Source organism: Lithobates pipiens, unplaced genomic scaffold (assembly GCF_037356315.1).
Source record: "Lithobates pipiens isolate NorthernLeopardFrog02 unplaced genomic scaffold, aLitPip1_a1.2 Scaffold_10, whole genome shotgun sequence".
In the NCBI taxonomy this organism is placed as follows: domain Eukaryota; kingdom Metazoa; phylum Chordata; class Amphibia; order Anura; family Ranidae; genus Lithobates; species Lithobates pipiens.
This window is the reverse complement of record NW_027507686.1, coordinates 162290054-162313090: the sequence shown is the minus strand read 5'-3', so window position 1 is coordinate 162313090 and position 23037 is coordinate 162290054. Positions and strand designations below refer to the sequence as shown.

Here is a 23037-nt window from a genome sequence, read left to right as displayed (position 1 = left end):
AGATTTGCAGGTAGAAACTGGAAGATGTGGAAAACTAACCAACTAACTAAACTACAGAAGTCTGTCTTCCAGAGCAGTTAATTAGATACTATTGAAGTCAAATTGAGGCACTTGTTTGACTTCTCAATTTCTCAAATATTTCTATATATTCCTCTGAAAAATATCAGGAGCCTTGGACTAGAAAAGTGTTTTGCTTATAATAAAATACAGGAACAATGGCTATAATTAAAAAAAGGGGTGGGGGTGTCTGGTGAGGAGGACCCCCTCCCCCCCAGATTTACCGGACATCTGCTGCTGACTGGAGAGAAAGGAAACCTGCTCCTCCAGACACATCGTGAGCAAAGCATGAGAAGGTATGTGCTCCACAAAGCCCCCAGTGCTCACACATAGGCATGACAACATTTACTAATTTAAAGGAGACATTCATAAGAAAATTCAAAACATTTCTTAGAAAACTCTACTTACCTTTCCCGCCGCAGGGTTTTCTGTGGTAAAACCAACAGACCCAATCTTCACCCTTCACAGTGGGTTCCATTAATGAACATTCAGGAGCTGGGGCCCCTCGGGAAACCCACAATCCTGGGCCTGTAATAGCACCTCCACCATTAAAACTGTATGGCCTTAATACCAAAAGTACTGGATATCGGGTCCAGCTCTCTAAAAAGATAAGCGTTTACAGACAAAACCTAATTTCTTCAGACACGAGGCCCGGGTACTATTCAATTTGGCCTAAAAGACACTTCGAATTGATCCGGCTGCATAGCTAGCCCCAGCAAGGATTGCTCCAGTGGAGCTCAGCACAGCACATTTTTAAACTCATGACCGACACCTTAGAAACTGGTGAAAAAACGGCGGTACTCCCAGTAGTGGGAGGGGTTATATAGGGAGTGGACTTCTTGTCTTAGGGTGTGCCAGTGTCCATCACTTGAAGGTGGCCTAAAACCCATAACTACTATGCCTCTGTGTCCCGTGATGTACGATAAGAAAAAAGTAGTACCTTAGCTTCAACAGGGGTCACATGTTTAAGTTCTGGAGGAGGGTTCATGTAACTCCTGTTTTTCTGTTCCACATATACTGTTAGGTCCCATGGTGACAAATGCACTGGGAGACCTGGCATATTTCTTGCACCATGTGTCAAGGTAATCAATGTATGCGTGTAGCCATAACTCACTCAAAGAACAATCTCTAACAGACACAATAGGTGTTTTATCTTTACAGGCCATTCGATTTCAACACAATGTGCTCTGTAACAAAGCACAAAACACAGCCAAGCACAATGATAGTTTTTCAACACCCTATAAACCTTTTTCTAGTTCCTGGTGTCTAGTCTCTACCTACGAAAAATGCACCTGCTTCTTTTCTTGCCTCTCCAAAATGACCTTTCCAGAACAGACATCTCTTTATCTGTTCAGGGCAGAACACCCTCTAATCAAAGAATGAGACTTCAGTTAAAATACTATGGAGAGGATTATGGAGCTAAGATTTGTAGTCATCTTCTTATCAATCAATGGAATAACAATCTAGCTTCTCATTCTCTATCTTGATGATAAGCTCTGCCTTCATGATTTAAGTTGTGAACAGTGCAAGAAGCATGCGAGTATCTGTCTTAGACATTTGAGAAGGTTCTGAATCACTGCAACCTTTGTTTAACTGTCTTAATAAGCAGGAAGCAGATGGGGTAAAGAGGCAAATGAGAGTTTCAAAACCAAAATGCTGTTATCCAAGATTCACCTTACGTCACCACTTGAGGCTTCAGTACCGGGACAGGTTCGCTCAGTGCCCTGGGCAGGGATGTAAAACTGCACACTCTCCTTCACTCCTAGTGCATGTCGTAAAATTGGTGTACCACCTTGTGCTTATTCACTGCCCCCTTCACCCCAGCTGTCCATGGTTTGCACTGGACAATTATTGCCATTTTCTTGATTTTTACATCTGTAGCTGTTTAAGTAGACATAAAGCTAAAGCCTGGCCCTGTTTACTGATCACTGTTTTGGAACTTGGAAGCAGTAAGAAGGCCCCACCTACTGTTATCCCCTCGGCAGTGTCCCATTCTGCCCACCCCTGGTCCTGGCCTCTGATGGGTATGGCTCTTACATTTTTTTTTTTTGACACTTTGGTTTTTAAGGTAGGTAAGACAAGATTTTATAATCTTTATAAATATTGGAACCACAAATTGCATTAGCCCCACAACATTCAATGGTTACAACCCAATGTGAGATCATACATAACTGGCAGCCCAGACTTCATGGAAGTCAGTGCTAAGAAGTCAGAAAACCATTGATCATCCAGCTCATGCTAACAAATGACTAATCTAAGATCTGTGATGGTCTGATAGTGTCAGAGATCATGTGTCAGAAGGGAAAAAAAAGCTTTTAAAATAAAATGATTCTTAAAATAACTATGACAAATATTGGAACAGGAGATCAAATCCTAAATATCCGACCAAGGAAAGGACAAAAAGTTATTATAATGGTAACATATTTTACAAACAAATTTCTTCAAAGGTGATAATCATTAGTTTAAAAAAATGTGTAACTGTCGTTGGAGTAGTTGATGTGCAGCAAACTCAAAAGAACATAGAGGAAAGGTCTTAAAAAGTAATACTCTGTATTTATTAAGTCAAGTACAGTCTGTGTATAATTCAAAACCAAACCCTGCATAGCATTGTAAACACTGTTTCAAACCATAGTTACTGAAGAGAGAACCTTTATACCTTTGCTTACTAGAAAGCTATATATTGGGCTCAGGGGTCAAGTCCTGGGGAAAAAAGTGTGGGAACTCCCACCCAAGATCCACTCCCCCACCAAAAAAAAAAAAAAATGATGGGACACTATTCCTCCGACTGCCACTCTATACACCTAAGCTAGCTGTGGGGGCTATCTTACCAAAGAAACACGTGTGTGTGTGTGTCACTTCACTCAGCAGAGCCACTAGGTACTCACGAGTCTGCCGTTCCTGGCCGCCATAGTCGCCACCGCATCAGTACAGGCTGCAGCAACTTCCAATCCAGTCCTCACGTCGGCACCTGGCCCTCTCTCTTCACAGCTCTGCCTTTGCAATTTGTAGAGTGCGCCAATGCTGGGACAAGATCATCCAGTGCCCAGGGAAAACTCCTCACCCCCATATGCCCCCTTCTAGCACAAATACCTCCCCCTTTAGCACAAATCCTCACTCCCCATATCCCACCTAAAACATAAATCCACAAATTCTCTTACCTCCAATCCCCCCTCTCAGCACAGACCCCTGTCCCCTCCGTCTCCCCCTAGCAGCAAAACTTCCACCTTTCAGCACAAATCCTCACCCTCATATAACCCCTTCCAGTACTAATCCCCCCTCTCAGCACAGACTCCTGTCCCCTCCGTCTCCCCCTAGCAGCAAAAATCCCACCTTTCAGCACAAATCCTCACCCTCATATAACCCCTTCCAGGACTAATTCCCCTTCTCAGCACAAACCCTTGCCTTCACCTTCTTTCCTAGCACACGTCCTCCCCCATCTCCCCATCCCAGCATAAATTCTCCCCTTCATCACAAATCCTCTCATCTCCCCCTTCTCGGCATAAATTCTCTCTCTCATCACAAATCCTCTCTCATCTCCCCCTCCCAGCATAAATCCCCCCTCTTAGCAAAAATCATCCCCCCTCTCCCCCTCCCAGCAAAAAAATCCCCCCTCTCAGCAAAAATCCCCCCCCCCCCCATCTCAAACCTGTGCCTTCTTCTCTTCTCTCCCAGTACAAATCCTCCCCCATCTCCCCCTCCCAGCATATATTACCCCTCTTAGAAAAAAAACCTCCGCCATCTCCCCCTCCCAGCAAAAATCCCCAATCTCATCACAAATCCTCCCCCATCTCAAACCACCTCCTTCTCTCCTCTTCCAGTACAAATCCCCCTCCCATCTCCTTCTCCTGTTCTGTAAGAGCAGCCTGATATGCTGGGACTTGTAGTGCCCTGGATTATGGGGGACTGAAGAATGGCAGCCTACTCTGCTGGGACTTATAGTGCCCTCTGTGGGGGACTGAGGATTCCTCAGTCCACCCACAGTCTAGGGCACTACAAGTCCCAACATAGGAGGCTGCCATATCTCAGCCCCCAACAGAGGGCACTACAAGTTCCAGCAGAGTAGGCTGCCACCAGTCATCCAAACACAGCATGAGGAGACCACACAGCTTTTCACCCCCATACACTTCTCCCCTTACAATAGTGTCCTCGGCTCCTGGCTGCCCCTCTTCAGAGTCTGAGCGGCATGTCAAACTGCATGGTGGGGCAGTGGGCGGGATTTCCCCTTGTCAGACACGTCCCCCCTCCCAGACTCCGGCGCAGCAAACAAGGCTGGAGATCACTCCGGCATCGCTCACACACCTCAGTAGCTGTGGGCAGCAGCGGCCGGATCTACAGACTGGGCATCGGCAGATGCGGCTGCCGACTTCCTTCCTGCACTGTGTCCTTCTGTCCATCACTATGCGGCGATGCTGGTCATCGGCGCTTAGTAAAGGATCGGCTCGGGCGGCTCTAGTCTGCAAAGGGAACGGCGTTCCTGCTGTGAAAAAAGTGCAGGGACGCCGTTCCCACGCGTTCCCGCAGGACTCGAGCCCTGATTGGGCTAGATTTAGTTTTCCAGTTCACTTTTACCCTCACCAGGTTGAGTGCATGTCCCCACAAATATGATATTAAAGGAATTCTGTTAAGAAGCAAAATGCGTTTGTGATTAGTTTCCCTGTGACAGCAAACATTTCTCCCTGGGAAGTGACTGTATCAAAAATAGAAAAGTTGAATAAAGTGTCCTTGAGCCACATCATGGGACAAAGCTGTATACTGACAGGCCTGTTTTTATCACTGTGCACAGCATGAATACCTGAGAACAAAATATACCTTGTGCTATATTCTCACCACCTGCCTCCTACAGTAATGCTGGCATTGATGGACATGGCATGGCACATAGCCCTATCCTACTGCATGAGGAAATGTTCAGTTTTAGCTGGTGGAAAATTTTGGAGTCATCACCTCCTCCACTACAGATAGCTAAAATACTATACAGATAGCTAATAATATAAAAAAATCAGACCCTAATCTGGACACTTACTGTTAACCTCCCTGGCGGTATGATTCAGTCTGGAATTAGGTGCTGAAAGCGGTACAATTATTTTGCATGGAAATCTGGCGTTTTATTTTGTAGTCCTGTAATTCTTATGAATAACGCTCTTAAATCTCTTCAAACCAGAGTCTAGCAGACATCCCGGGTATGATAAAGTTTATAATATAATAAAGAATAATAAAAAGTATTCAATAATGTAATCAAATCCTAAAGCACTGAAAAAGGGACAGTTTCTGGTTGCTATGGACAATCTCCAAATTCCAGGCAGAAAAAAACTGTATTTATAATATAAAAGTGCATGCAGGGCACTGCACAGACCACTAGGGACAAAAGGGGTGTGTAATTTTTTAATACAGCACTGTAATCTGTAAGATTACAGTACTGTGTGTGTTTTGTGTCTTTTTACTTTTTTGAATTTGGTGCCGTTCTCCGCTCCCGTGCGCCGTAACGCCGCAGGGAACGGAGCTCGGCGGCATTCGGCACTGTGAATCCAGCGGAGGACAGCTCGATCACACAGCGCGGCGGACATCGCTGGATCCAGGGGACAAGGTAAGTAAGTCTCACTGTGTCCTACCCTGCATCCAGCAAAGCGATCCCAAGTCTGGCTCGGGGTTACCGTTCCTGCTAGTAAATTTCCAACCCAAGCCAGACTCAGGATTACCGCTAGGGGGGTTAATGAAGCATGGCAGCAGATCCTGACAGTGATGGTGTCATAAAGACTAATATAATTGTACAGCTAGTGCTATATTAGCAGAGTACAGAATAAATGTAGAGAGCTACACATAGCAACTGTAACGTAAATCCGTGGTGTCAACAGAACCAGACAGTACTAAGGTGTAATGTAACAAGAGGTTGTTTTTTTTTTATTTTTTGGTGCATGGAGGTCCATGGTATCTAACCTCTAGAAACTGCAATTCTGTTAACAGATGTGATTACAACAGGAAGAAGATGGTGGTATCACCCAAACCTCTGGAGAGCTTAGTGGTTAACATTCAGGTTGGTATTCCGCCTTCTACCCTGACCTACATAGCTGACCTACACATTTGTACCCTGCTATAAATTCTTTTTTTTTTTGTTAGGGAACAGATTTTAATAGCTCTACAGTTAAAAAGAAACAGATCGACCCATTCTATTTAGCCACAGGTGACAAAGTAATCTGTTGGCACTAGCTCAAGAGGCAAAAATTAATTGGAAAAATATTCTCACTGTAAATTCATAATATGGTAGCACTTCCCTTTGCAAAATCAAGGGAGTGTCCTTATAATATTTACTGCATGCTTAGATGCAGCCTCTAAGAAGTAATCTGTTGTCTCCTATAGATATTTACACCTTTCAGCCATTTAAAAAGTTTGAAGCAATATTTTGCACTGTAGAATCTGGTGTATTCTCCATTGAAACTTATGGAGATTACAATAACTTTCAGCTTGCCTTGGCCATGCCAAGGATGGAAGGAACCCTTCAGACAAGTTAGACTCAGCAGGATAAAACCTATTCATTTTTTCACTGAAACTGGAGAAAAACATTTGAGATTACTTTCATCCTTAATAGCTAGCATAAAGTCAGCGATAGGCAATGTCACACTGCTTAATTTCAGCTATAGCCAACACTGCACGCACAGGACATTGCACATTGCAACTAGACTGCTGGTACAGTCATAGCAAAAGAGTGTAATCTGAGTGCTGGTACTATACAATGAAATCTATGGAATTGGGTTCCATGTACAATAAAAATGTTTTTGAAAAACATTCAGCTGGTGTGTTTCATCCTGCAATCATTGAGAATCCACTCCTGGTCCTATGCGCATGCTTGTATCCACCTATCGGTGTCTGCCTGGCAGGGTTTCATGGAGCTCTTAGTAGGACATACTGCTTGAAGATAATCAGACCGGATCCTTTTCTGTGACATGAACATCCTCTGCATGGACAGACAAGGTGGGGTTCTGGCCACAAAGGTGCTGGTGATCCTTCCAGTCCTTAAGAAAACAAAACAATGATTCCAAAGTCAAACGTCAAACTAAATGAACTGGAATGAACATTTCCATTGTAAATCAGTACAGACAATATTTACTGGTAAAACTTGCATAACCTTAAAAAAAATCATGTTAGTACTAAGGCATGTATCTTTAAAGGTTTCTTTTGCTATATCATATCCTGTATAGTAATAATAATATCATGAGACAGATGCGTTTTTTCCCCAAAAAAACTACCATGATGGACTGTCATACATCTTCCCTCCTTTTCCTTTTATATGACTGTCTACCATTGCCCAACTGCTTTCTCAGAACAAGAAAGCTGGACTGGTTCAGTCATTTGCATCATATGGACTAGCTGCATGATTATCCAGAAGCATCTTTGTATGAAACAAAATGGCAGTTGAATAATGTAAAGTTTAACAGTCTTACTGAAATTGATTGCATCATGGGATTTTTAAAGATTTAATGTAGAAGAGCTAAAATGCTTAGTCATGCAAAATGAATACTCATTTGATTACCTGTTTTTCATACAGCTAACTGCACATGACTCAGGTACTAGGGGTGTCGAAAATAATCGTATAATCGATGCATTGCGATTGAGCCTCAAACTATTCTGCTTCGCATTGATGCAGAGAACGGCTGAGTCACAATTGCTTCTATGACATCATCCAGGCGCACCCCTGTCAGAGTCCTCCCCTCCCTCCATGCTTAAAAGTGTATGCATGAATACACAGAGCGGGGATATCTCGCTGTAACATAAAGCTTGAACGGTGGCAGCTGTAACAAAGTCTGGCCCCCCAGACTGGCTCATATGATAGGCGGCACACTGATCCAATGCTTAAGAAATTTAATCATTGTGATGTGTATCATAGGAGCCGGTCTAGGAGGTGGGACTTTGTCAACAGCGGCCACCAGGCATTTTAGATCCAAGCTCTGTGTCTCAGCAGGAGATCCCTGCTCTGTGTGATCCGGGCACTGGTAGGCTGCACTGATGGGCACTGGTGAGGCTGCATTGCTGGACACTGTAGAGGCTGCACTGATGGGCAGTGATGGTCACTGATGAGCTGTCTTGATGGGCACTGGTAGGCTGCATTGATGGGCACTGATAAGGCTGCACTGATGGCCACTGATGAGCTTCATTGACAGAGCTTCAATGATGGGCACTAATAGGCTGCATTGATGGCCACTGATGAGGCTGCACTGATGGCCACTGATAAGCGGCACTGATGGCCACTGATAAGGCTGCACTTATGAATTATGGAATATAATTTAATTGAAGTACTGACAGGATAATCATAATCCAATCGAAAGACCAGTGATGCACAGCTCTATCTGGTACACTATATAGACCCATCTCTTCCCCAGTATATTATATTACGCCTGCTAATTTTTGCCTATATCTACTAGAATAATGTAAAATATGTAGCTGAATGTTTCTGCACTTAATAAATTGTCTGTGCTCTTTGCATTGCATCACTGAATAAGCTCAATTTGAATTCCTGTGATTCTTTTATCATGCAAATGTCCCACGCAATGGCACACATACTATAAACAGCAACTAGGCTCAAAGATAGATGTATGGAAGATTAATCTTACCTTGCGCTGGCAGAAGATGGAGCAGTAATTAACTTTGTGGCAGCCTGTACATTCATTAAGAGCTTCTCTTCCACAGTTAACACAGGACTGCTAAATACAGAGCAAGCCAAAACAGTGTTAGAATGCCAAAGATACAATGTTATATGGACATCTTAAAACCATCATACCTATGACTACTTTAATGGAGTACAAACACCATCCAGCAGCCCAACTGTGGGCAGTAAGTTTCATTGGGGTTGATTTACTAAAGACAAATAGACTGTGCCCTTGCATTTGCTCCAGAGCTTGGTAAATGAGCAGCTTTGCTGACTTCCATTAAATCATGTGCAAGCAAAAATGCTGTTTTTTTTATTTCATTTTCCTTGCACATGATTGGGTATTCTTTGAAAAGTGAAGCTTTACCTCATTTACTAAGCTCTGGCGCAAATGCACTTGCAGAGTGAACAGTCTATTTGCCTTCAGTAGATAAACCTCACAGTTTCATAAACTCTAAACCAATCCGATAATGTAGTTCTGTCTTTTGTCACCATATTTTAGTAACATCTATAGGTCAATACTTGGTCATCTGTCTTCCCACTAATCTAAATAAATAATCATAATCTAATATTTCCAATAGGATGACCAAGACTGTAGCGTTGCCCCGAACATCATTTTCAGGTTTTGAAGAATCCTTAATAAAAGCAATCCTGGCCATACAGACAGCAACAAAAATCATTGGTGTCCTGCAGCTAGCTTTGCCAACTGGCATTGGCCCTGAAATTTTGCAGGCAACATCAGCCACAGCTCCAGAAACCCCTGGCAACTTGTGGAGAAACCCTAAGCTTCTACTGACTCCTGGTTAAAACATGGCCGCTGTAGAGGTTTTAACTTCTAATTTCAGTTGTTGAACTTATTCCTCACCTCTCCTTCCTACACCTCACACCTGTTACCTTGAACATTACCTGTGTTAGGCTCTACTGATACTTCAGCACAGGCCTGGATCTAGCCTGTCTAATCTGAGGTGCAAAAAAAAAAAAACTCAGGGGGACATACTCTCAAATGGTGCATGGGAGCTGCAGTGCATTCTCCATCTGAGAACCAGTGAACTGGGAGCTTCTCTTAGCAGTGGCTGGTTTGCAAACCAAAAAAATTATATTTAACAAACGGCTCATGTAATCTGACAAAGTCAGTGAGCTAGGTAACGTTAACCGAAGGTAGCACACTTGTACGTCTGCACATACTTTTGCTGTCTCACCAAAGTATAGCCCCCATCCCTTCTGTTTTTCTGGCTCTCCATCTAAAGTCCAGTCCCCCCCCCATTATTCTTTCTCTCCAAAGTGAACTCTCCCTCCATTTTTCTGTCTCTCCAAAGACCAGCCCCACCCCCACTGTTTAACTCTCCAAAGTTCAGTCTCCATCTTTCTGCCTCTCGACAGCCTCTACCCTTTTTTCTGTCTCCCCATAACCCCCCCCCCCCCATTTTTTCTGCCTCTCCTAATCAATTCCATTGTTTTTGTCTCTCCAAAGCTCACCCCACCCCATTTTTCTGCCAATCCAAAGTACAGCCCCCAAAATCAACCCTCCCTCCATATCTCTCACTCCCCAAAGTCCAGTCCTCCGCCATTTTAATGTCTCTCCAAAGTCCAGACCTCCCTTGGTTTTCTCTCTCCCCAAATTCCAGCCTACCTTCCCCCCCTTTTTTCCACCTTACCCCAAAAATAGTGAAGATACAGTAGCTGGATATGTGTTGAGGCTAGAGAGAATTGTGCATAGTATCGTATTGCTTTCAACTCTAAAGATATAAGCCTACATTGCTATGGACTTGCTATGGACTTTTAATATACAGATTGGAACTTAGGGGTTTGACTCAACCTTGCCTTGTGCTAACTCTAAACATTTATACAGATTGTATCTGTGAGCACTTGGGAAGCCCAGTGTGGCAGTGGATGGAGGAGGAGCTCAGAGCAACAAGCACAGTGTCAATAGCAGCCTGGGGGGAATATCATTGAATCGGGAAGGTGGGGGGGCACATACAACCCCAGCACCCCCCTTGATCTAGCCCTGCTTCAGGAGTGCTTCAATCCTTTTCCCTCTAACATCTCTGGCCTCCAACAGACACCAAAGTTCTCAATTTCTACTATGGCCTCATCAAATATAGCTTTTCTGACCTCTGCCCTGGCCCCCATAAGGCACTGATGTTTGCCCTCTATATATCTGCCACCAGCCATAAACTAGTGTTCTCCCTTTCTGCTCTGGTTTTTAACAGACACCAATGTTTCAATGCTCTGCCCTGGCTTTTATTAGATATCCATGTTTCCTCTTTCTCTCACAATCACCCATGGCCACCCTTAATGCCCAGTTTCTCCTCTGAATCTTCCACTAATTTCTGATGTTTCTCCCTGTCCTCCAATCCTTTATCCGTGCTCACATCTACGTGTCCTATTTAGCTCCTTTCTTATCTTGTGTAATGGTTGGTTTGGCAGCTCAGGTAAATATAGCTGTGGTCGACACAGTTTTTAACCAGTAAGATACATTCAACTGTGCAGAAAATTCTTGAAAGAAGGCGATGCCGCATTCGTCACCTGTAGCTCTTTTTCTCTTGAGTCGCTCCAATGTAAAACAGGATGTTTAGCGCACTAAAACTCTCATACTAAATAAAATTAAAATAAACTAAAAAAATTAACTTTTCCCCCTCCCTTCCTGGAGTCAGTGGAAAAATGTATATAAGCTGATATAGTTAAATACTTTAATAACAATTTACAGACATTTATACATTTTATCAGTAAAGTAGTTAATAATAATTGGTGAGTTACATGATAAATGAGGTACACAATAATTGTACTTGCACAAGCAATTAACATGGCATAACTAGAAAAGTAAGCAAAACAAGACAAACAATGTATAAAACAACACTAATGAATAAAATAAACCCAGCAGGCAGAAGTCTAAGGGTGGAGGAGAGAGTGTGAAGATGTGGAAGTAAAAATTCCTCAAAATAGCGAGACTTAATGAGATGCAGAGTGAGAGAGGAGGGAGGTGTGACTCTGTGTGACGATACATTCATAAACCTGTCACACTTCAAGTGTTTTCCTGTGTGAATGTATATTATATATATAGGACACACGCATTCCAAAGATAGTACTGTGCATTAATATTCAAAAACGTGTGTTTTAACGTGTAAAATTTCTGCGCAAATACAATTTTCGCATATATAGAACAGGCAGACGTCATTGTGTAGAACCCAGGGGTCCAGCGGTGGAATAAATGTCACAATTTAATTTTTCACCAAAGAACTCGCCATTCTCTAGAGACAGCGGAGGAAGAACAAGGCAGAGAGGAGAAAAACTGAAATATAGGCCTTACCCTAAGTAATATCTCATGCTTCCCATTTATTTCTTCTGTCTGCTGAAACAAATGACTTGGGAACTGCATGGAAATAAATGTTAATATAATAAATAAGGTTAAATGGTACAACACATTAGACACTTCCCTACACAATCTTTTAGCATTATGAAGTACTTGAATATTGCCTTCAATTACCTGGCTAAACACTCTTATGATTGCACCTATGCTTTTCCCATGGTGATCAAAGAGCAGATCAGAGGAATGGGTGGTGGGACAGGGGAGTATAAACACTTTTCCATCGCACATTGTGTTTGTGTTTTTTTTTATTATGGACAGTTGCTTTAACCTTTTCACTGCCAGGGCCATTTTTGCAAACTCAAATGTTTTTTGGGGGGCAGGGGGGGGATTTTAAGTACTTGGGTATAACTTTAATTTTTTACACTTTAAAAAAAATAATCTACACTTTTTTTATTACATAGGTGACAAAAAGTCCCCTAAGTCAGTGTTTCGCAACTCCAGTCCTCAAAGTGCCCCAACAGGTCATGTTTTCAGGATTTCCCTTAGATAGAACAGCTGCGGTAATTAGTTAGGCAGTAAAACTGATCAAATCACCTGGGCAAAATAATGGGAAGCCTGAAAATATGACCTGTTGGGGCGCCTTGAGGACTGGAGCTGAGAAACACTGCCCTAAGTAATGAATTTTTTGGTGACAGATTTTCTTTAATGAGAAATTAGGGGTCTAAGAGACCCTTGATGTCTCACCTGCCCTCCACTAAAACTAATGACCGCCAAGACCTAGAAGTGATGTTTTACATATCACTTCTGGGTGATTAGCAGGAACGGGTGGGGGGGGGGGGGGGGGGGTTGAGTGAACAGACATTTGCTGATCTCCCTACCCTCTACCCAGCAGCACCCACCATGCTGGATCTCTGGAAACATAGCAAGGGCATTTGTTTAGAGGGTGGGGACCATCAGTTCCCGAGGTGCGTGGAAGCGATCTGCACAGCTGCCGGATCATTTCCATCAGTCGGCTTGTTAAATTTATACACATTGCAGCCACCAGGAGTGTGTTTAATACCCCCCGCTGCCGCCAATGTAATATATGACAATGTAATACATATGACATTGTCAGTAAAAAGGTTAAACTAACAGAGGATTTTGGGGAGATGGGCAAAGGTACTAATGATTAATTCTGGCCAACAGAAGGTGCTGAGTTCATAGTCGAGTGGGACAGGGATTTACATTCACCAACAGATTTGCATTAAACCTGTATGCTGAGATAAGAAAATATTTTCTAGATAGAAGAGCCATGTGTATTCTAAAGTAGATCTTGGTTTGCCTGTGTATTTCTTTCAGATCTTTGCAGTAATCCAGCATGAAAAAGACCAGTCAGTGCTGCTCTTTTCGCTGTGCAGGGTGACTGGTCTTGTATCCACGGCTCGCAGCCTGTAGTTGGTGGGCCTGCTGGGTCCCTCCCACAGCTCTACTCTCTGCACAGGACATGTATAGTTCTGTGATGTCACTACTCATTTACAAGGTAATATCTGGGTCTGCATAGGCATTTGGTACACACAGTGTATTTACTGTATATAAATGAACTTGTGTCTGGAGTTCAGCTTTTAGCTCCCATTTATGAAGACAGAACTCCACTACTCACATTGTTGGCTGAACCTGAACACATACACATGGAAAGGGAACGGGTTAACAGGGACTACTTCAAAAAATGCCCTATAATGCCTGTAGTGATGGAAGGACTATCCGGTACCCAGCAATTGAAACAAGTAAAGTAAAAAATGAAGACATTTACTGAGAAAAAATACATAAAATGCACTAACAAGTTAAAGATTGAAATTGTTGTATGTGGTTACATTAGGTTAACATTTAAGAGGTCGATAACCCATCAGGTAGGTGGGAACAAATTGATGTAGGTACAGACAATGTCCTCAATACACATAATTTATTTTTATTTTCAATAGACATTCAATCAAAATGTTGCTCTGCGTGTTGCAAAAGATCAACTGAAAAGAGAAATATTCAAAACACCACACACATACAATACAAACCCAAAGAAAACTGATTCCAACTTCTGTAAACACTCCCTTTTCAATTCATCACTAAGAAATTGTTTTGAAGTGATCATAAATGCCAACAAACGCTAGATTGTCATTTCAAAGTCATCAATTGCTAAAGATCGAATTGAAATGCGTGATCATCCTAAGATATTTAAGACAGTACAAACTATCATAATAATACAGGACATCTGAAGTTCATAAGAAGGGAAACTCAGGTTTTGACCAAAGCACAGCGCAGGAAACAATCTCTTCAGACAGCAAGGATTTAAAGCAGGTCTCAGTCTCAATGGGACCTGTCTGTCCCATAAGAGGATTACCCATTTAATTACAGATCATCTGGCTGACCTGTGTCATGGCCATACTGAGGGTGGGTGTTGCTGTGGCGAGAGCTGCTCTGAAACAGGGTTACAACCCTCTGACCCTTATTATGTCAAACGCAAAATAAATAATATATGTTAGGTCAGTTTCTTAATTCATAATGATGGTGTTTGAGCACATGTTCTACAGTACTGCTGTTTCACATTACATTTATTTATTACAGGTTGATAAATTGGTAATTATGTATTCCTCAGATTACATTCCGTATAATATTCCATTTATTTTATTTCAAAAGGGTAAATTGGAACTCTAAGAAAATGTAATTAAATCTGTACCTCCAGCGCTGCAATAGTGAATCGGCAGTGATCCTGGTCCAACGAGGATCTGCACCCTCCTTCTCCATTGAGAAAAAAGTTATTTTATTACTTACACTGCATGTGGCACAATCTCTGAATGGGAGACATTCAGATGAATGACAGGATCCTCTCCTCCATTTAAAGATCATGTTACATGCAGTGTAGACTATGCACAGGTTTTTCTCAATGGAGGAGGAGGAGGCAGGTCCCCGTCAGACCATCTTCACTGCAGACCCAAAGCAATTAAACCATTACAGCATCGGAAGTTCAAAGACAAGAGGACAACCAGCAACCCTGCACAGAAGATACCTATAAGATCCAGCTGCCCGCACAGCAGGGCGAGGCTAAGTCCGGCATTCTGTGTCTATGGATGGAAATGCTGGACCCGGAAGTGCACCTGCAAGGTACCCCCACCGGGGGAGCACTTCTCCTAGGGGGTTATACGATGCGGGGAAGAGCTACCAGTGCCACTAGGGGACCCCAGAAGTCGAGGCTTGGGCCACTCCGTGCAAAACTAACTGCACAGTGGAGGTAAGTATGACATATTTGTTATTTAAAAAAAAAAAAATCACTTTAAGTTTTTAAATAAATGAATAAAATCTGAACTGTAAGGACCCCAGTAAGATAGTTTGTCTCAACCTTCCGACACTTTGACTGGATAGCTAGGTCTGTTACAGGAATTAAAAAATAATAGACTTACTGGCCAGTTTATCAGATAACAGAAAAAAAGCCTAAAAAAGAACACTAATGCAGCAAGAACATTTAAGGATGGGTACGCTGCTATATATCTTAATTTTTTGCTTTTAGGTTTAGCTACACTTTAATGGGACTAAAACAAGACAGTGATGCACTCATAGACTTTATTGTAGCGAAACCCCAGCATAATCTTTTTTTTACTTATTCTTGAAAGAGAGTAGGAAAGAAACACACCCACTGAAGAGTTTTATCGCTGTCTTTGTCTTCATTGGGGAGATTTTCTCTCATTTTCTGTCCAGTGACTGTTATGCCTCGTACACACGATCAAACAATCCAGCGAAAAAGTCCGGCAAACTCAAGTCCGCCGGACAATCTGCCCGTGTGTAGCCTCCGGCGGACTTTTTTTAACCAAAAGTCCGGCGGCCTAAGAAAGTATTTTTGCACTCCAATCTGTCCGCCAGACTCGCTTTTCGGCGGACAGTACGGCCGTGTGTGTGCTAGTCCGCCGTACTTTTGAAATGAGCGGACTTTTCCCGCGCGGATAAAGGAAGCTCATTTTGAGTGCGTCTCCAGGTAGCTGGGGCCAGCGAGGGAGGCGTCGCTGGCCCTGTCACCTGGTATGAACTTAAAGGGGAACCCCTACGCTGAAAAATCGGAGTGGGCCCCCCCCCCCCTAGGCCCACATCAGACCCTTATCCGAGCACGCTACCCAGCCGGCCAGGAAAGGGGGTGGGGACGAGCGAGCGCCCCCCCCATCCTGAGTCGTACCAGGCCAGGTGCCCTCAACATGGGGGAGTGCCTTGGGGAAGGGGGGATCGCGCGCCCCCCCCACCCCAAAGCACCTTGTCCCCATGTTGATGAGGACAAGGGCCTCTTCCCGACAACCCTGGCCGTTGGTTGTCGGGGTCTGCGGGCGGGGGGGCTTATCGGAATTCGTGAGCCCCCTTTAATAAGGGGGCCCCCGGATACCGGCCCCCTACCTTATGTGAATGAGTATGGGGTACAATGTACCCCTACCCATTCACCTGTAAAAAAAAAGTAAAAAAAAACACAACACACACGGGTTAAAATAGTTTATTGCACAGCTCCGGGGGTCTTCTCGCTGGACTCTTCCGCTATCTTCTGCTAGCTCTTTTACTAGCGGAGGAGCCCGGCTTTCTTCTTCTTCCGACTTCGGGGGTCTTGTCCCCCTCTTCGGTTCTTCTTGCCGGGCCACCGCGCCTTCTTCTAGCTCTTTTACAAGCGGTGGCCCGGTCTTCTGTCGCCGCTGTCGCCGTCTTCTGTTCTCTTCAGATGTTGCCTCGTCGCTGCCTCCGCTCACAATGGCAGGGGCGCGTCGCTGGATGATGTCCCCGCCCATTATGATGTCACAGCTCCAGAAGATGCTGGGACTGTGACATCATAATGGGCGGGGACATCATCCGGCGATGTTCCTATATAAGTCGCCGCGCGCCACGTCCCCGTCATTGTGAGAGGAGACAGCGACGAGGCAACATCTGAAGAGAAGAAAAGAAGAGAAGAAGAGAACAGAAGAACAGAAGACGGCGACAGCGACGACAGAAGACCGGGCCACCGCTTGTAAAAGAGCTAGAAGAAGGCGTGGTGGCCCGGCAAGAAGAACCGAAGAGGGGGACAAGACCCCCGAAGAGGGGGACAAGACCCCCGAAGTCGGAAGCAGAGGGTGGCGGCAAAGAAGAAAGCCGGGCTCCTCCGCTAGTAAAAGAGCTAGCAGAAGATAGCAGAGGAGTCCGGCGAGAAGACCCCGGAGACGGAAGACCCCTGGAGCTGTGCAATAAACTATTTTAACCCTTGTGTGTTGTGTTTTTTTAAACTTTTTTTTTTTACAGGTGAATGGGTAGGGGTACATTGTACCCCATACTCATTCACATAGGGTGGGGGGCCGGTATCCGGGGGCCCCCTTATTAAAGGGGGCTCACGGATTCTGATAAGCCCCCCGCTCGCAGACCCCGACAACCAACGGCCAGGGTTACCGGGAAGAGGCCCTTGTCCTCATCAACATGGGGACAAGGTGCTTTGGGGTGGGGGGGGGGGCGCTCGCTCGTCCCCACCCCCTTTCCTGGCTGGCCGGGTTGCGTGCTCGGATAAGGATCTTATGTGGACCCAGAGGGGGACCCCCACGCCGATTTTTCAGCGTAGGGGTTCCCCTTTAAGTCCATACCAGGTGACGCCTCCTTCGCTGGTCCCGGCTACCTGGAGACGTGCTCAAAACGAGCGGACTTTTCTCCGCGTGTGCGGGCAAGTCCGCTCATTTCAAAAGTACGGCGGATAGTCCGGCGGACTTAGTACGCCGTATTAGTCCGCTGAAAAAGTGCCGTGTGTGGGCAAGTAGCTCGTTCGGAAAGTCCAGTGGACAGTCTGCTACGTGTGTACGCGGCATTAGAGGTACAAGAAATCCCCATAATACTTTGGGGCCATTTCTCTCCTAAAGGTGCAGACTGACTTTGCAGCATTGAGGGGCAAATGGACGAGGCCATATATTGTAAACTCTTGCATGAGAACCTTCTTCCCTCAGCCAGAACAAGGAAGGTGGATCGTGGATGGCTCTTCCACCATGACAATGACCCAAAACATACTGCCAAGGCAACAAAGGAGTGATTCAAGAAGAAGCACATTAAGGTCGTGGAGTGGCCTAGCCAGTCTCCAGACCTTAATCCTATACAAAATTGATGGAGGGAGCTGAAACTTTGAGTTGCCAAGCGACAGCCAAGAAACCTTATGGATTTGAGAAGATCTGTAAAGAGTGGACCAAAATCCCTCCAAAATGTGTGCAAACCTAACAATTATCGACCCTTCATTTCTTTGTAAGTGAGCAAACTTACAAAATCTGCAGGAGATCAAATAGTTATTTTTCCCATTGTGTGTGTATATATTATATATACACACACACATACACACTCTATCTCACAGCAGTGTAAATTTGCTGTCCCCTCAAAATAACTCAACACACAGCCATTAAATAAGTCCAGCTTGAGCTTGTTTGGCTGGACTCCTCATATGGGTCACAGGAGTGCAATTAGTTTTGCCTAGACTGATGGCAGTTTTAGCCTCTCAGCAAGTCGCTGAGACGGCTGCTCTCCATCCCTCCACAAGTCAGCGCTCCAGTGAGTGTGGAGGAGCACAGCAGGAGAGCTACCGATTGACAGTCAGCAGCTCTCTGGGGAGACGAGAGAACCAGGCCATCAGCGATTTTCGATCGATCAGTTCTCAGTGAAGAGGTGACAGGGGACAGATACAGCATCTGTCCCATGCTGCATCCACCTAGGTAAATATGACTGGGGAAAAAACCCTAAATCCATACTTTTCTTTTAATGTCTAAACCACTGGCAACAAAAAATTGAGTACACCTCTAAGTGAAAATGCCCAAATTGGGCCAAATTGTCAATATTGTGTGACCATTATTATTTTCCAGGACTGCCTTAACCCTCTTGGGCATGGAGTTAACCAGAGCTTCACAGGTTGCCACTGGAGTCCTCTTCCACTCCTCCATGACGACATCACAGAACAGGTGGATGTGAGAGCCCTTGCACATCTCCAACTTCCCTTTGAGCATGCCCCACAGATTCTTAATAGAGTTTAGGTCTGGAGACATGCTTTGCCAGTCCATCACCTTTACCCTCAGCTTCTTTAGCAAGGCAGTGATCATCTTAGTGGTGTGTTTAGGGTCGTTATCATGTTAGAATACTGCCCTGCGGCCCAGTCTCCAAAGGGATGGGATCATGCTCTGCTTCAGTATGTCACAGTACATGTTGGCATTCATGGTTTCCTTAACCTCCCTGGTGGTATGATTCAGTCTGGAATTAGGTGCTGAAAGCGGTACAATTATTTTGCACGGAAATCTGGCTTTTATTTTGTAGTCCTGTAATTCTTAGGAATAACGCTCTTAAATCTGTTCAAACCAGAGTCTAGCAGACATCCCGGGTATGATAAAGTTTATAATATAATAAAGAATAATAAAAATGATTCAATAATGTAATAAAATCCTAAAACACTGAAAAATTTACACTTTTTGGTTGCTATGGACAATCTCCAAATTCCAGGCAGTAAAAAACAGTATTTATAATATAAAAGTGCATGCAGGGCACTGGACAGACCACTAGGGACAAAGGGGGTGTGTATTTTTTAATACAGCACTGTAATCTGTAAGATTACAGTGCTGTGTGTGTTTAGTGTGTTTTAACTTTTTTGAATTTGCCGCCGTTCTCCGCTCCCGTGCGCCGTAACGTCGCAGGGAACGGAGCTCGGCGGCATTCGGCACTGTGAATCGAGCGGAGGACAACTCGATCACACAGCGCGGCGGACATCGCTGGATCCAGGGGACAAGGTGAGTAACGCTCCCTGTGTCCTCCCCTGCATCGAGCGAAGCCATCCCGAGTCTGGCTCGGGGTTACCGCTCCTGTCAGTATATTCCTACCCCGAGCCAGACTCGGGATTACCGCTAGGGGGGGTTAATGAACTGTAGCTTTCCTGTGTCGGCAGCACTCATGCAGCCCCAGACCATGACAATCCCACAACCATGCTTGACTGTAAGCAAGATATACTTGCAGACCAATTTGATGCAGTGTGCGGCGTATGGTCTGAGTATTGACAGGCTGACCCCCCACCCCCCCCCCATCCCCCAAACCTCTGCAGCAATGAGGGCAGCACTCATACATCTGATTTCCAAAGACAACCTCTGCATATGACGCTGAGCACGTGCACTCAACTTCTTTGGTCGACCATGGCGAGACCTGTTCTGAGTGGAACCTGTCCCGTTAAACCACTGTATGGTCTTGGCTACCATGCTACAGCTCAGTTTCAGGGTCTTGGCAATCTTCTTATAGCCTAGGCCATCTTTATGTATAGCAACAATTCTTTTTTCAGATCTTCATATAGTTCTTTGCCATGAGGTGTCATGTTCATCTTCCAGTGGCCAGTATGAGAGAGTGAGAGCAATAACACCAGATTTAACACACCTGCTCCCCATTCCCACCTGAGGCCTTGTAACACTAACAAGTCACATGACACCGGGGAGGAAAAATGGCTAATTGGGCCCAATTTGGACATTTTCACTTAAGGGTGTACTCACTTATGTTGCCAGCGGTTTAGACATTAATGGCTGTGTTGAGTTATTTTGAGGGGACAGTAAATTTGCACTGTTATACAAGCTGTACACTCACTATTTTACATTGTAGCAAAGTGTCATTTCTTCAGCATTGTGAGATGAAAAGATATAATAAAATATTTACAAAAATGTGAGGGGTGTACTCACTTTTGGGAGATACTGTATACACACACATATACATACATTACACAGATACACAGACAGAAGTTGTGCTCATAAGTTTACATACCCTGACCTAATTTATGATTTCTTGTCCATTTTCTTTCACTCGTGATTAGTGTTTGGCTGAAGCTATTTATTATCAATCAACTGTTTACTCTTTTTAAATCATAATGACAACGGAAACTACCCAAATTACCCTGATCCAAAGTTTACACACACCAGTTTTTAATACCATGCATTGCCTCCTTTAACATCAATGACAGCTTGAAGTCTTTTGTGGTATTTGTGGATGAGGCTCTTTATCTTCTCAGATGGTAAAGCTGCCCATTCCCCTTTATCAAAAAGCCTTCAGTTCCTGTAAATTCTTGGGCTGTCTTGCATGAACTGCATGTTTGAAATCTCCCCAGAATGGCTCAATGATATTGAGGTCAGGAGACTGAGATGGACACTCCAGAACCTTCACTTTATTCTGCTTTAGCCAATAACAGGTCCACTTGGCCTTGTGTTTTGGATCGTTGTCATGTTGGAATATCCAAGTATGTCCCATGCGCAGCTGTCTGGCTGATGAACACAAATGTTCCTCCAGTATTTTTTGATAACATACTGCATTCATCTTGCCAACTATTTTGACAAAATTTCCTGTGCCTTTGTAGCTCACACATCCCCAAAACATCAGCGATCCACCTCCGTTTTTCACAGTAGGAATTGTGTACCTTTCATCATAGGCCTTGTTGACTCCTCTCCAAATTTAGAGTTTATGGTTGTGGCCAAAAAGCTCAATTTTGGTCTCATCACTCCAAATGACTTTGTGCCAGAAGGTTTGAAGCTTGCCTCTGTGCTGTTTGGCGTATTGTAAGTGGGATAATTTGTGGCATTTGCGTAGTAATGGCTTTCTTCTTGCGACTGGACTAGGTAGCCCATCCTTCTTCAAGTGCCTCCTTATTGTGCAACTTGAAACAGCCACACCACATGTTTTCAGAGAGTCCTGTATTTGACCTGAAGTCATTTCTGGGTTTTTCTTTGCATCCCAAACAATTTTCCTGGCAGTTGTGGCTAAACTTTTAGTTCATCTACCTGACCTTGGTTTGGTTTCAACAGAACCCCTCATTTTCCACTTCTTGATAAGAGTTTGAACACTGCTGATTGGCATTCTCAATTCCTTGGATATCTTTTTTATATCCCTTTCCTGTTTTATACAGTTTAACTACCTTTTCCCGCAGATCCTTTGACAATTCTTTTGCTTTCCCCATGACTCAGAATCCAGAAACATCAGTGCAGCACTGGATGAAAGATGCAAGGGTCTGTCAGGAGTCCAGAAACTCATTGACCTTTTATACACACACACTAGTTACAAGCAAACAGATCACAGGCGAGGATGGTTACCTTTAACCCTTTAAAGTCCACATTTTTTCAATGAGTTAGCGTGACTCAAAATGTGCTCTACCAAACGGTGGAGCAGAACGTTAAAGGGTTAATAGCCATTCAAACCCCTTTGCGTCAACTTGTGCATGTTATCAGGCCAAAATCACCAGGGTGTGGAAACTTTTGATCCGGGTAATTTGGGTAGATTCTGTTGTGATTCTGATTTAAAAAGAATAAACACAGTTGATTAATAATAAATGGCTTCAGTCAAACCTTAACCACAAGTGAAAGAAATATTTTTGTGTTGTCATTCATATTCAAATCATAAATTCTACCAGGGTATGTAAACTCATGAGCACAACGTCTGTGTGTGTATATATGCATATGGCTGACATTACACTTTAAGAGGTTTATCCTCAATCAGGATGGTGATGGCTTAAACAGTTTCTGGGAAATTTGTTAAATGTAGTGAAATTTGAAAAATTATATTTTATATGTATCTGTGTTGGCAACTCTGGACTTACATCCCCCAAAAGACAATATCTGCATATAATTGTGTGTTGTTTGTGCCTGTGTGTGTTTTGTCTGGAGACTCTGGTTTCCCCCCACAATCCATAAAACATAGTGGTAGCGTAACTGGGTTTCTCCCACATTACCCATAACATTACCCAGAAAAATTAGATTATGAGCTCCTCTGTGCAGCATGAACTGATTTGAATGTATCTATGTACCCTATAAAAGAGCTACCATTATATAAGTACTCTGCGCTATTTAGATGCCATACACAGAGATTATGTACTGCTGTACTGATTAATTGTGAGCAACAATGCAATGTGATATTTTCTCCTCCATAGCTAGTGCAAACCAACAACTTCTTTAACCTAGCTAAAAGTCCAACGACAGTAGATCTATGACTTCATGAAATGAACCTTCACAGACACAGATATTATTTATTAATTTACTCAAAC

At 43.9% G+C, this 23037-nt stretch overlaps 1 protein-coding gene across 1 annotated transcript in view; it reads right to left on the bottom strand.

The window, feature by feature from the left end:
- Window positions 1-4597: 4597 nt before the first annotated feature.
- DEAF1 (DEAF1 transcription factor) overlaps window positions 4598-23037 on the bottom strand; it is a 65928-nt gene continuing 47488 nt past the window's right edge. Inside the window, exons 10-12 of the mRNA XM_077458809.1 lie at window positions 12000-12062; window positions 8658-8747; window positions 4598-7061 (exon numbers count right to left, since the gene is read on the bottom strand). Of these exons, the coding sequence (XP_077314935.1) occupies window positions 6969-7061; window positions 8658-8747; window positions 12000-12062 (246 nt within the window). The 3' untranslated portion in view covers window positions 4598-6968. The remainder of the gene's footprint in view (window positions 7062-8657; window positions 8748-11999; window positions 12063-23037) is intronic.